Source organism: Thermobia domestica, chromosome 18 (genome assembly GCF_964235325.1).
Source record: "Thermobia domestica chromosome 18, izTheDome1.hap1.1, whole genome shotgun sequence".
Classification (NCBI taxonomy): Eukaryota; Metazoa; Arthropoda; class Insecta; order Zygentoma; family Lepismatidae; genus Thermobia; species Thermobia domestica.
This window is the reverse complement of record NC_137471.1, coordinates 163328593-163344007: the sequence shown is the minus strand read 5'-3', so window position 1 is coordinate 163344007 and position 15415 is coordinate 163328593. Positions and strand designations below refer to the sequence as shown.

The following is a 15415-nucleotide window of genomic DNA, read 5'->3' as shown; positions in this document are numbered from 1 at the left end:
AAACATATCTTAATTAATCTAATTAGCTTCTTCGGTATTTCAAATTATGTAAGAATGTCGTAAAATGCTTCTCTTCTAATCGGGTCGTAAGCCTTTCTAAAATCAATATAGAGATGATGTACCGGAATATTTACAGTGAGCTTATGTCCGGTTAACTTTTGTCCGCTTTTGCATTAATATAGGTGAACTTATGTTCGGTGAGGTTATGTCCGCGACCCGCCACTACATGCAAGAAGAAAATAAAGATGGAAAACTTGCTAACTTAATTTCAAATATCTATATGTTAATGATAAAAGATCACTTTGTAACAACTGGGAAATAACGAAACAACCCCTTCCCCCCCTCAACTTAGCCTTCCAGATGGTGGTGTGCAACGAAAAAGCGCAAATGTGTCGCCTGGGGCAGAATTCAAGAAATAGGGGTCTCCTTAGGAGAAAGCGAACTTTTCTGAATGTACAGCTGCCGACTTGCCAGACGAACAACAAGCACAGTCCCAAAACTCTAGTATTAGTGATCATCTCACAGGTGACCTTCCCTCCTCTCCCTCCATTTATTCATAAGCTCTGTGAGTGAAATCTCCTCGTAGTGTTGATAGAACAACAGCGAAAGGCAAGAATTCATCCCTCTCCCAGCACTCAACCATGCGTCAGTCTTCGGCAACAAATTTCCAAAAAAAAAGCGATGTACTTGCCTAAATGAAACATCTCATTCCAGTAGAAATGTTGATGACAAACAATGCATTAGGAAAGAATGTGCGGAAACAAGTAAAGGCGGTGGTCACGGTATTGAGGTATATATATATATATATATATATATATATATATATATATATATATATAGAGAGAGAGAGAGAGAGAGAGAGAGAGAGAGAGAGAGAAAATGGTATTTACATCAGCAGTGGATTTTGTTTCAAGAGAGGCTTCAGGAACGGGTAAAAATATTTGTGTTGTAAGTGTAATGCGAAGAAATTATCACAAATTTATTTCGGGAGGGGGTTGAGTCCGATAACCACTCCTAAATACGCTTCTGTACATGAGTCAACTGTTCCCATATTATGTAGCAGCAACGAAACAAATTTTGAGTAAAAGCAATTTTAATAGCTATCAATATTCGAGACGAGACCGATTTTTCGAGACTGACCTAAGTCTCGTCTCGATTTATAGAGGTCTATCTCGGTCTCTGTCTCGTCTCGGTATATAAAAGTCTTGGTCTCGGTACCATCACTACTTTATTTGCCATAGCATCTGCAAAGCGAATATAATTAAGTTTCCTGCCTACTAGCTACTACGAAAATGTCATCTTCGGTGAAATATGTTTTGGTGTTTCTTATATATATATATAGGGTGTTTGAAAAGAACATGGATAACGTTTGGGAGGTGATTCCTGACACAAAGATGAGACGAAAGGTATAGATCAACCTGGGTGCACAAATGCTTCCTTTCGGAGATATAGGCTACCGAAAACATGAAAAAATGATCTTTAAAGGTCCATAGGTACTAAACTATAGGACATACCGTTGTCGGGCCAAGACTTTACTTAGGCACTAATATGTGCCCTATGCAAAAATGCACGTTTCAGAATCCTAACGTACTCAACCAATAATTTTTATAGAGGGAGTTTGGGTACAGGCATATAAGTTCAAGTACTCACCAATTACCTCTATAAAAATTGTTGCAGAAATGCCCCAGGATTCTGAAACATGGATATTTGGATAGGCCACATATTAGTTCCTAAGTGAAGTCTTGACCCGAATACAGGACGTCCCATAGTTTAGGAGCTATGGACCTTTAAAGTTCATTTTTTCATGTTTTCGGCAGCCTATAACTCCGAAAGGAAGCATTTGTGAACCCAGGTTGGTCTACTATTCGTCTCATCTTGGTGTCAGGAGTCATCTCCCAAACGTTGTCGGTGTTGGTTTGAAAACCCTGTAGAAGTTGGTGAAAGGCAATATCTCTGTCAAACTTCCTTCCAACTGTACTTGCCTCCATCATTTCAACTCTTTATTTGTTGGTTAACAAAAGGGTTCGTTCAGTAATGGATACTGTATTACACTTTGATTTTTTCAAAGTGCAAAGAATTCTCATATTTTTTTATAAAAAAATGATTCACTTGGCGGAAGCCAACTCAAACCAACATATACTGCATTTTAGCTTTCTGTTTACCCGATAACTTGAAGTGACATATCCATGTAGTATATACTGTCTAATAAATTAAATTGTTTATATTATATAAAATATTAATTGTATATTTATTTTAGGTAGTGCAATTAATATTCCTGATCAGTGAACCGAAGGCTAAAGCTAGCATACATAACGCCTATCTGTAGCCGCGGGTTGGATTCTACTCGTAGTAACACTTATCTCAAACTATATGCCTTTTTGAGGCATGTTTTTTTAACATAACTTGAAGAACACATAAAAAGCTTAAAAACCAATATCTTTTAAAAAAACTGCTTTTGTTGTAAACGGATCCGGTTTACGGAGAACAACAAAACTCCACTCTGGTGAGAAACGAAACTGGGTTTGAAGAAACTTGAGACCAGTTTCGCCTAAATCCGAACCGCTTTTGGAGAAAACAGAAACCGGGCTTGGAGAGAAAACCGAACCGGTTTTTGAACAAAAACCGAAACAGATTCCTGAAAAAACCGAAACCGATTTCCGAAAAAAACGAAACCGGTTTTGGTAAAAAACCGAAACCGGTTTTGGTAAAAAAACGAACCGGCCCAGTGAAAATCGAACCGGTTTTTAAAGAAAACCGAGACCGGTTCCGGTGAAAAAACGAACCGGTTTTTGGAGTTAATCGGACCCAGTTTCGGTGACAAACCGAACCGATTTTTGGAGAAACCGAACCGGTTTTTCGGTTTTCTGTTTTTTTAGAAACCGGTTTTCGGTTTTTATAGAAACCGGTTTTGCCTATCCCTAGTATTTACACATATACTATACAACCACATATATATCTATATATAAATACATATACTATAACATATATACATATATACACACACGTATATAGAGATAACTAATATGAACTAATAAATGCATAAACACGTGTGAGACAATCAATATATATACCACAATATAATAGATATGTGTATTCATATCTTATACTTTAAGCTTCTTCAACAACCTATTTCACTGTTGGTTGATGATCAGTCCTGAGTTCCAGTTCATAGCTTTATTACCCTCCATTTCTATAAAGCGTGCCTCCTTCCATTTCCTAACTATGCTTCTTTCTTCCGAGCCTAAAATTTTTACTTCAGTCCAATTAACTGAATGTCCCGTGTCCCTTACGTGTTTGTAGACCACATTTTTGTTTCTTTCTAGCCTAACGTCATCCTTATGTTGTCTTATACGCTCTCTTAGTCTTTTTCCAGTTTCCCCAATATAACACATATCACACTCACCGCACTGAATTTCAAAAATCCTTTTTTCTCCATCATTACCCCGTGTTCTTCTTCTGTCTTCTTCCTTCTTTTTTCCCTTATTACATCCAGAAGCCTCTTGCTCCCTTTTCTGTAAGTTGAAATGCCCCCCTTATATATCTTTTTGGGCATTCTTTTAATGATTTCTGTTTCTTCTCCCAAACTTTCTATCCCCCACCACATTTTTCTTCTTTCTTCTATTCCTCCTTCACTTTGCTCTCCTTCTCGGCTTATTTATTTTTTCGTTTATCTTCTCCCATCTCCTTCTGTATTTTAGCCTCTTTCTATCGTATCCATTATTCTCCAACTGCTTATGGAATGACTGTATACTCTGTTCCGCTTTGTCTCTTTCACTGGTTATTTGCTTAATTCTATTCTCCATGTTAATGATGAAATTCCTCTTGGTCGAGTAATTTACATCACTTCGGGCGTGACAATAGTTTCCTGACGAGCAACTTTTTTGATACCACTCTGTGTATATCACTCCTTGTTTCCTCATTATTCTCATATGCAGGAAAACTATAGCCTGTTCCTTTTCTACCCCTAGCTCCAGTTGTATGCCTTTCTCTATATCCTCAATTTCTTTACAAACTTTTCGAATTACCTTACAGTTCCTTTCCAAATCCCCAAGCAATCGTCAACATATCTAGCAAAAAACACTAATCTGTCACTTCCTTTCATCCTTACTTTCTTCTCCCAGTCGTTCATAGTAATTTCTGCTAGCACTGGACTCAACCTAGAACCTATGCTTAGTCCTTCCTTGATTTTCAATAAATTATCATCTATAACACAATAACTGTTATTCCATATAGTCTTCAGGGCCTCCTTCAGTCGTTCTCCACTCCAAGCATTGATCTTCCTATCCTTCATCAATTCAGTGATGACTTTAACAATTCTGTTTCTTCTTAGACTTGGAAACATAGCCTTCACATCGACACTAAAAATGATGGTTTTAGCATTGCTCTGTCCTACTTCCTCCAACCTTCTTCTTAACTCAACCGAGTTTTTCACACTGCTACTGTCTTGTTGCTTCCTTAACATTTCCACAACCTTCCTTAACTTCTCCTCCAATGGTTCAAATATATTTCCTCTGCAATCTATAAATAGTCTCAGTATTACCTCCTCCTTATGAACTTTTGGAAAACCTTTCATTACCGGTATCCTAACTTCTTTATTAAGACCTCTTTCAAAACCTGCTTTTGTTAGTGATACTAAAACTTTTTCTTTAATTTTCTCACACACAGATCTTTCACCTATCACCTCGTAAGTATCATCACGGATATCATTCAATGTTTCTTTGTATAATTGTTTTTCCATCACCACAATGGCACCACCTTTGTCCACTTGTTGCACACATATGTCTTTTCGCTTCTTTATATCCTTCAACACACTGTACTCGTGTTTTGAAAGGTTTCCCTTTGGCTTCTTTATGTTCCTTTCCACAATCATCTTAGCCTTTCTCCTTATCTTATCCCTTATCTCCTTGTCCTGAACTTGAACTATGGCTTGCTCTACCGAGAATATAACCTCTTCTGCGTCCAATCTTTGTTCTTTCACTTTAAACTTATAGCCTAAACTCAACACTTTCTTCTCATCATCCGACAACGTCACATCACCTATTATTACCACCTTTTTGTCAATGTCCTCCTCCTGATTTGACTTCCACCCTAACCGCCTTTCCTTTTTCATTAATATTTTCTTCACTTTCATATTAAATTCCTCTTCCCACACTTCCAGCCTCTTCATAACTATATCCCTAGTAAATATCAACAAACTATCACTAATGTCACTTTTTAACTGGTATACAAATGGTATAGTGTTGACTCTCCATCTAATATTCCAGAACATCTAATCATAACTATTTATTACAAATCTTTATGTGTCACAATGACATTCATGTATGTTCTACCAGGTCGTCCTATTCCCCTCCCATTCCAATATATTTCTAATAATTTCCAACATTACCTGATCTCTTCCAATATTAACATCCATAGCCGCTCAGACCAAGAGAAATTGCTTTTAACAATTTTATCACTGCCTCCACTACAGGCTTCATTCACCCATTACCAAAATCAATCCGTTCTTGTTCTAACACTACTCCTGACATAGTGATCACATGATCTCTCGCCCACAGTATTTTCATCTACAATCTAGATCTTCTGGAATGTAGATCGCTACTAAACTTACTAAAGTCATACAATGTCAGCGACTTATCCTCCTTTTACTGAAAATGAATGTTTTATAAAGAAATGCTACAATATCAAAGAGAGGTAGTGGGAAAATGTTTTAGGTATTCCTCCATTAACCATTCCGCAAGCCACGTGATTCTTCACTCCTCAAAAGTATGTAATCTGTCACATGCTTGCTTTCAAAGCGCACTGCATCAGCAAACCGCTCTGTAAGGACTGTCAGGTGTAATCAAAATACAATGTGTGACAGAATTTATTTCTAACAAAGACAGCGTATTTCTATGTATAAATTTCTAGTGTTACCGTACTATAATTCAAGTATTGTTTGAAAGAATCACGAGTCACCACTGACAGTGTATACTGCGTATAAAATGTACTGTAATATAAAGAACGATCAGGTACATTGCCCTTTTCATTGTACGTTAGAAAATTTAACTTCCTGAATGAAACTTGATATATATATTTTTTTACAAGAAGCAGGAATGGGTCAAAATAACTCACTTTACCTAACATTGTAAGCTTGGTATTCTAAGGGTTAATAAACTCTAATCTTTATCACCAATCATTCAACTCGCAATTGAGCAGTTAATCTCTAAAGCCGCATATATATCACCTCATCATCCTAAAATTCCTCCGCGCTACTTTCGTCTAGTTAAACACTCACGTCAAATCTATACAGAATACGTTTGCACTGGCAACCACGAAAGTCTTTAGCATCATAGAGCCCTCCACCGAACAGTGTTTAATTATCTTAAAGTATATAATTTACGACAATGGATTAAAATTTGAAACACAATTTCTGCCATATCACACCCTTCGCAATATTAGATGCGTTTCAACGCATTAGCTGGTAAATTTACCCAAACCTCTTATCCTTTCTTACATCACGATCAGGAATTGCACAGAGACCAAGAAGAAGCTAAAACCTTTGCTTCCTAATTATAGGAGATTTGCACACCTCTATCATTCACTTAGCATTTTAATTATTATCCTGTAGACCATTTCAACTTCAATTCACCACATATTCATCTTCAACCCAACATATTTACTCACAAAGCACTCACTACCTTCATTTCTACCACGCAAATCACTAATGTCATCTATCATAAATGTTATAATGACCCTGAAATCAATAACATCTATCGACATGTAAGATAAAGTTTACCTATACTGCTCAATCTTAGAAATCATCCAAATTTCTCTTGTTTTTTAAAATCAAGAATACCGTCCGATACAGCTCAACAGAATCTTCACCAAAATCCTAGAAAAAAAATATCCTCAAATGACTTCATATTTATCTTTCTCATTACCATCATTACCACACCATCAAGCAGGCTCCCGCCCACAAATTAGCATCAACGATCAGCTTCTGCGTCTCCTCAACTGCATCCATAAGAAGTATAATACCACCAAGCCATCCTGTCTGGTACTCTTTAATTTAGAGAAGGCATTTTTTGACGTGTAGCGTTAGGGTTTGATTTCAAAACTGCTACATTTTCGCCTTCTAATCGCATATATCCGTTTTATTTACAATTTCTTGTTTGGCCACCGTACTTACGAATACATTAATCAACAGTCATATCAAACAATATTTATGCACTCACGCATATCTAAGGCTCTTTACTTTCACCCTCTTTATATCTACTTTATGTTGTTGACATGCCTCTTCCCCCACAAAATATTCAGTTATTTCCATACGCTGATAATACAACTTTTCTTGCAATTTGCCGTATTATTCACTAAGTAAACAATGCCTTACAACCAATAATACACACTTTTGTTCTGTGGTGCAATAAACGGCGACTGAAATCCAATGCTGCTAAAACCGAAACTATAGTATTTCTCCCTCCTAAGAAACGCTCCAGATTTCACAGTAATTCACACTTACTTCCATCACTGTTAACGACAATCGTCTTAGAATCTCCAAAACCGTTAATACTTAAGACACACCATAGATAGATACCTCAGATGGAATACTATGTCCAGGACATCAACAAAAAGGCATATAGTCGACTCAATCTATTAAAACGACTTACTCGCACAACCTGGAGTATTTCTACAAAGCTACTCTTAAGCACTTATATAGTCATTCTTCGACCTGTGCTTAGTAACGGCCATACCGTTAGGTTTCGGCAGCTACCCGCTTTTATCAAAAACATAAGGTTCTCGAACATCACACACTCAGAATTCTATACCACATCAAACTCCCAAGCTCTGCTCCAGAGCTCTATGCTCGCGTGACTTTTCCATACATTTGGTTCCATGTAGAAAAACTTTGCCTCAAATACGTCCGGAATGCTCAGTCCTCATCATCCACTTCTCTCCGATTCCACCAACGCCCATATCAATTTTTATATCGTTCACAGCATCAGTCATTCTACCTCTTCCTCCTCTTTACAATGTATCATTATTCCTTACCACGGAATCATCAAGATCTTCCGCTAATCAGAAAGTATCTTCTCTATCACCCTCCGCACAATATCATACAATCATATTCTACACAATAATTCCTTTGTCACTAACAGAGTTTCCCACTTCCTTTGATTAATGCTTTAAGCAGCCCCCAAGGGAGAAGAATAACCTATATCCGTCATTTTAGAATATCTTATAGTTTGTCTCGTCCAAATGCAACACATCTCATAGATATTTCACTCATCAACGCAATATGATGAAATGTAAATCCAAATACTTTCATCATGATGTCTATCATTCATTGTACAATTTCTTTTCTCCACCGTCATTATGATTACGATTGTAAAGACCGTAATGTTCTATTTACTTACGTTTTTATGACATAAAGTTATTATAAATTGTTGAAAATCCCTTAGACCATGTCTAACTCCTTTCTCGCAGTACCCGTGACTTCTCTTTCCCCCGTGGAAGGCATAACCCTCGAGCGGGTAGTTAGCTAAAACAAACATGCGCCATACCTTTACGTTATAATTTCACTTATGATGTTATTTCTAAATGGTGTTTTATAGGTAATTTGTGTCTTGAAGCAACATTGAGTTCTTTGTTTTATACTTTTATCACAAGACTGAAGTCGCTGTGAAACCGAAAGTAAAATTTTGCTCAAATATGTACCCCCTTGGCACTTTCAAATAATGAAATTTTTATAAAATTCCGTATCAGGGAGCCAACAAAAATATAGGGAAAAAGTGTGAGGTGTGTTAAAGTTGGAGATGTGGGACGGTGATATATATCTCTCGTGATTTGTGTAAAGTCATAGTGGTTGCTAGCAGATCTGGTGGCAACATTTAATGAGCATTGCTACCAGGTTCTGAACGTGCACAAGGTTTTAGAAACAAAGATAAATTTTCCTTCACCGCTGATAACTATTATGTGAGATGTATATTATAAAAATATTTGACAATATGAAGAGGTAGTAGAGAAATTAATATAAGAGTAGAGAGTTAGGTATTGAAAGTATATTTAAAACATTTTTTATGATTCTAATGCCAGAGTTCGTGGCTTTATAGTGACAGTAGTAAAAGTGGGTATACAGGGAGGATTATGGCATGATGAATTGAGGAGGATTGGGACACTGTCCCACTCCTTTCTACTCACAAGTGTGAAAACATTAGGTAGCTTTATTATAACTCATGTGTTTCAGCTTGGCTAAGGCTATATTTATTTAGTATTTTTCACATGTGTTTCAGAAAAATGCCACGAAGTGGAAGAAGATAAACCTAGACTACATACAAACAGCAAACAGTGATATTCTGCAAGCCGTAAAGATAGTAATAGAGAAAAAGAAGAGTATACGAAAGGTAGCAAGAGAACACAACATATCGAAATCAGCCTTTGCTAGACATATTAAAAAGTACAAGGAAGACTCAAATAGAGATGCTGTAATATTTCAAGAAAATCTTTTTGTGGGAAACTCTCCTTAGTGCAAGTAAGATGAACTATGTGCTTAGAACGAGGCGCAGACGAACTTTGACTCACGCATACGAAAATGCCTTGAAGAAGAATATGCCGGAATCTTAAACTGTGCACAAAAGTGCGGGATATGGCTGCCTTAATGGCTTTATGGAGCATCCCCCTCAGTTATCACTGCGATCTCTGGAATCAAAAGTTTATCAAGAAGTACCAGCTTCAATAAGCAGACTTTTTGAACAATTTGAAGTTAGCATATGAGAAATGTAACTTCACTCTGAAGTGTACTTTTAACTCTGATCTAACTGGATTTCGTACCGTACACACAACGCCACGTGTGATAGCTTCGCGAGGACAGAAACAAGTCGGACAGGTAACTTGAGCGGAACGTGCTGAACAAGTGACAGTCCTATGTACCTTCAATGCAGTAAGGAATAGCATTCCTCCAGTTTTTCTACATTCGAGAGTAGGGTACAATGATTTCTTCCTGAAGAAAATACCACCTCATAGCTTGACATTAGCAAGGATCACTGGATGGATGATTGCTGAGATATTTGGTGTTTTTTTAGAACACATTAACCAAATTTCAAAATATTCGAAAGAAAATCCAATCATATTGCTCCTCTAACACCATGAAACCACGTAAATATCGTTGAAGTAGAGAATGCTTACCAAAAGGCGTGTTATGTACGTTTTCTTCGAATTCAGGTCACAAAATGCAACTGTTGGAAGTTTCGGTTTGTGGACCTCTGAAGACCCATTACAATCGGGTGTACAATGACTGGCTGATTAATAATCCGGGAAAAAACTATTTCTCCTCGTTCTATTGATGAGTTTATAGGACGGGTATACCCCTGTGCTACGACACAATAGAATATCGTATCTGAATTTTTTTTTTAAAAGGCTGTAAAATACCCTTTCAACAGTGTTCCTTTTACAGAAGACTAATACCTGATATCTTCAGTAAATGACCGTCCAAATTCCTCGTTGAACAGAAACGCACCGTCTCACCAACGAAAATTATAGACAACCTTACCGCACGGAATGTTGCTGGCACATATGAGGGTATGGACTATGGATCATCAGAGCTTCTGCCGAAAAGCACGCTTACATTAGCTATCCAAGAAACTACATTTGTTATATTTTGGAGCAATATCTTCCACTACGTTAGTAACCACTCAGAATATCCCTCCTTATCCGAAGGCTGCCTACCCCTCTTAATAAAACCAACCGTGGGAAAAAGAGTAGTGGTCGAACAAGAATACTAACAGACACTGCAGAAAAGATGAAACCAAATAAGAAGACTTTGCAAAGCTAAACCGAAAGAGATTTCGGTATTAGAATTCATTTACAACAAGTAATAGGAAGGTTGATACAAATTCAGAGTCCTCAATCGAAGACAGTATTTTCTCTCGAGAACACTGTGTTCATATATCCTTTACTAATTCTGTTAGTGATGTAGATCTATCAATGAACGAAATAGGATGGGGAAACATTAATGTGAATGTTGAAAACAGTAATAATATACTTCTTAAATTTTACATCAAAAAGTGTGTAGTGTATTATGTAGGAATTGTCTAAAATGTTTAGAGCAGTGGATGCGAAGTGAAAAGGATGCGTAACAAAGTCGGATGTTCTAAATTTGTTTCTCGTAAACAGCAAGATACTAGTTCGGTTGAGCTTCAAAATATAGTTCTAAAATTAACTTATCCTGTCATGGGTAAGGTAACAGTACGTGTGCAGTCTTCGTATTCGTTTTGCCTTAACCTTTATGCATATAACATCAATTAAACAGTAACCTTTAGAATAGAGATTATTCTTGTCCTCTTGTAATTCAATTAATTTCATATTCGCTGTATACTGTCCCAGAAAAGTCGAACTCGACTACGATAACGTGTGCATTGCTTTGTTGGCGTATTTTCTTTTCTTTTTAATTCTAATTTTCGGCTTTAACCCTATTTTTGGATTTAATAAAAAAAAGCAAAATTATTGTCACTCATGCCTGCTTACCTTTATTGGCAGAACTATTATTCTTATTCTCAAACTGAAATATTTAGAAGGATGATAGCGTAGTACACAATGTTGTTTAATCACTTTCAGTATAGCAATATGATATACTGTATTTCTCGCACTTTGCATTATTTCTGAATATCATTTCAGTCTGTCCCATTCCTCTCTAGGGTCGACAGGAACGAGACAATTCGGGTGGTGCCTAAAAGAATTCTATATTTTCAGAGTACTTCAACTTAAAACGCAGTTAGTTTATATATATATATATATATATATATATATATATATATATATATATATATATATATATATATATATATACAGAATGAATCAAAAGTCTAGACACGGTGGAATAACTCAAGAACTTAACCTTGAATCGAAAAACAAAAAACACGTGTTTAGTAATATTAAAAAACTATCTGGCGAAATCAAACTTGAATTTCTAGACCCACTCTCTGCGGCTGGGGTTGGGTCAACTTTGAAATTTCAATTTCAAATGGAAACCCTAATTTCTGATTGCAGATTTGGATTCTGCGGCCCAAGTTATGTAAGGTTTCATCAACACTTTTCCGTCGATGCATAATATGGCGCTATAATCGGCGAAAGTAAATTATCTGTTTAGGATAAAAAAGAAAAACATTTTGCTGTTAGACCGACAATTGTTACTAACAGTTCCGTCACCGTTAAGGACCTGCCACTTATAAACGAATCGTTCAAGTGAACGTCGCTTTAGCGTGTGAATGAACGAACGAGCAATGCATCCCAATGTTGCAATCCTATGTCATGTGTCACTAAACGTGTTATAATTCACACATCCATACATTGCATGTGAGAAGAGAAAACAATAATGAAATGAATACGCACATACACACACACACAGGTATCACTTCTTGTACAAATACTCCACTATAATGCGGAAATTACAGGTTACGCCTATAATGTTCGTCATGTCTATCCCGAACAAAAGGTCGATCAACGTACTTAAGAGGCCTCAATGCCTCGAAATTAAGGTGGTGCCATACATACGTATTGAAATGTGCACTCTGTTCACACAATGCTCTTTAATAGTAACTCCTTTAGTTTTGAAATTATATTTGAACGGCATAATCAAATCTTGTCTAGGGTCCGATGTGATCAATTTCTTGATGACACATTATACACATTTAAAAATTAAAGGATGAAAGGATTAAAAATAAAAAGAAAAAATACTACAACAGACTACTACTACTACCACTACTACTGCTATTAGTACTACTACAATACTACTACTAGTACAACTATTACTACTAATGGTAGATTTATTACTACTACTACAGCTATTACTAGTTCAAGTACTATTACTACTACAACTAATGCTATAATTCCTATTACTACTGATACTACTACTACTACTAGCAGATAATATAACATGCCATAATAATAATAATAACAAGAAGAAGAAAAGAAAGCATTCGATAATATCAACTATCTAAAACTATGCGAGACCGCGAGCAGTATCGTGAGACTACTCGTACAAGTCAACCGAAACGATGGCGAAAATCTTCATGATGCCGTCGCTTCGGGGGACGATGTCCTGCCACTGCTGGGCCGAAGACAACCGTCTGTCTCATAGCTGCCGTTCCTGAACAGCGGCGGGGCCGTGACGGTGTCCGCTGCCAAGCTGACAAATAGGCAGCCGCTTTTGAACCAGCACTAGCTCACCCTTTTCGCTGCTGCCACCCAATAACCGGCGACGGTCGGACGATCTTCGTCGGCAATTGTTCATGGGGAACACCTCGGTTCCTAAACCTAATAGAGGTTCGGATCCCACTTTCAACTGTAGGTCCACTCTCTCGCGTCCCACTGCGGAAAAAGGAACGATAAACACCCTAACAAACCCAATAGTAACACATTTTATTTTCTTTTTTGGTCGCATATATACTTATTTCACAATGTCCACAGCATTGAAGTTAATTAAAATTCATATAGGAAGTTCTCCTGATTTCGCCATTAAGGCGCCACGTCACACAGCGACAATGATGTTTCGACTAAATCTTATACAGGTTTGTGCGCAGAATCCGACTCTGCAATAAGAAATAAAAGCTTCCATTTCAAATGTCTCAGCTAACCCTACTTAGCGGTAGGATGCGTTATCGTGCTTGGTACCATTGAATAACTTTGTTGATCCGACGCGTATTTCCCAAAATACTGCACCGTGTACAGATGGTCGGAGCTAATATCAAGCTCATGAACGAAGAGGGGAGTATCTAATTTCGCCGATTACAGCGCGATATCACACATCGACGAGAAAGTTTTGATTATACCTTACAATATTTGCGATGTAGTCTCCGAATCTTCAATAAAATATTGGAGTTTCCATTTGAAAAATCAATGCCCGCCACTCCCTTCCAGAAGATGGAGGTAGAGTGTTGCGTTTGATATAATCGGATAGCTTCTCGAAACATATTGAATACTTTTTTTTGCACATTTTTGATTAGAAGTGTTCTTCTCCAGTTACTCTACCGTGCCCAAACTTTTGGTTTGCCCGTTATTTCAAACATAAATTAGCTTGACAGTTACAAACTATTTTTGATAATTTCACACCATTCGAACATTTGCACATTATAGGGCCAATTCTACACTATCCTGATATCTTTTAATCGTCAGATAAGGTAACACTGGTCGCAAGGTCATGTGTGTCATGTCGCAAATAATTTTGTGTAAGATGAGATCTACTACTGCGACAAGGTTGGATCATTCCGATAATTTATCTTTATCAGAGAATGGTGCAATCGACCCTAATGAATGTCATATTTTAGCGATTAGGAAACAATTATATCAATATATTTTCATCTCAGACACACAAGTCAAAAACACCAAGGTGCAATAAGCAGATACTTCAATAGCTATACTTTTCTTTAATTTTCCATTTCCTTTTAATTGTTTTACTTCTTTTCCCTCTACCCGCTGCTTTTGAATTTTCTGGTTAGCAACACTGATACTTCCCGAAGACCGAATGAAGAAGATGTGCCTTTCACTGTGTCTTCTGTCTAGTGTGTAGTGTGCTTTTTTCCAGTGACAAGAAGGAACAGAGAATTGAACCAAACCTAATATTGTAATAATATTACAATAAGAGTAATATTAGTAATGTTATATTGTTATTGAAACTTGTAACAGAGAAGAGACGCTTTTGCTATTTTTGATCTAATGTTAAGAAGAATAAAGGTATGATATATCCATGAATCTGTGAGATGTATTTCAGTTTTCTCTTTTGGTGAATTTTGGCAAGTTTATGTAATTTATACATTATTTCAAATAATGACATTCCCAGGCTTGTGTTCATAAATTTGCATGCAAACAAAAACATTATATGTAAAGAAGCAGTTCTTGTTTTCATTAACAGTGCATTTTTAGAACAAAAGCTCAGTTGTCTAAAAATGACTTACAGACCTTCATATTGTATCTTCGTGAGTGGCTGTAAAATTTATTAAGAAATCTGGTTGTTGGACACTACTTGTGTATAATTATCAATTTCTTGTAGTGTATTTTTTCTGTGTGAAGTATTTTTGAAAATAAAATAAATAATTACATAGCACAGCATTAATATTTAGAAAGAAACTTTTTCATAAAATGAAATAACAACTTCATTTCTTTGTAATGAAAAAACTTGATGTATTTCGAGTTCTAGAAACTTGATGTATTTCGAGTTCACAAATTTTGTCAATGTCAACGCGTGTTCTTTTATCTTGCTTTGATTCTAGATGTAGAAAGTTTGAATTGAAGTATATATCTATTACGTATGTATCTTCCTAATAAACTTATAAAGTATACCAACAGTATATATAAACATTTAAAAACAAAATAATACAACTCTTGTATCTTTCAACACAAAACTCCACAATTTGCAGACAAATAAAACCGGTTTTGAAGCTTCTAA

At 36.5% G+C, this 15415-nt stretch overlaps 1 protein-coding gene across 1 annotated transcript; it reads right to left on the bottom strand.

The window, feature by feature from the left end:
• Nucleotides 1–4021: 4021 nt before the first annotated feature.
• LOC145675351 (uncharacterized) lies at nt 4022–5167 on the bottom strand. The gene has a single exon (XM_081745753.1). The coding sequence runs from the start codon at nt 5165–5167 to the stop codon at nt 4022–4024; it is 1146 nt and encodes a 381-aa protein (XP_081601879.1).
• Nucleotides 5168–15415: the final 10248 nt, after the last annotated feature.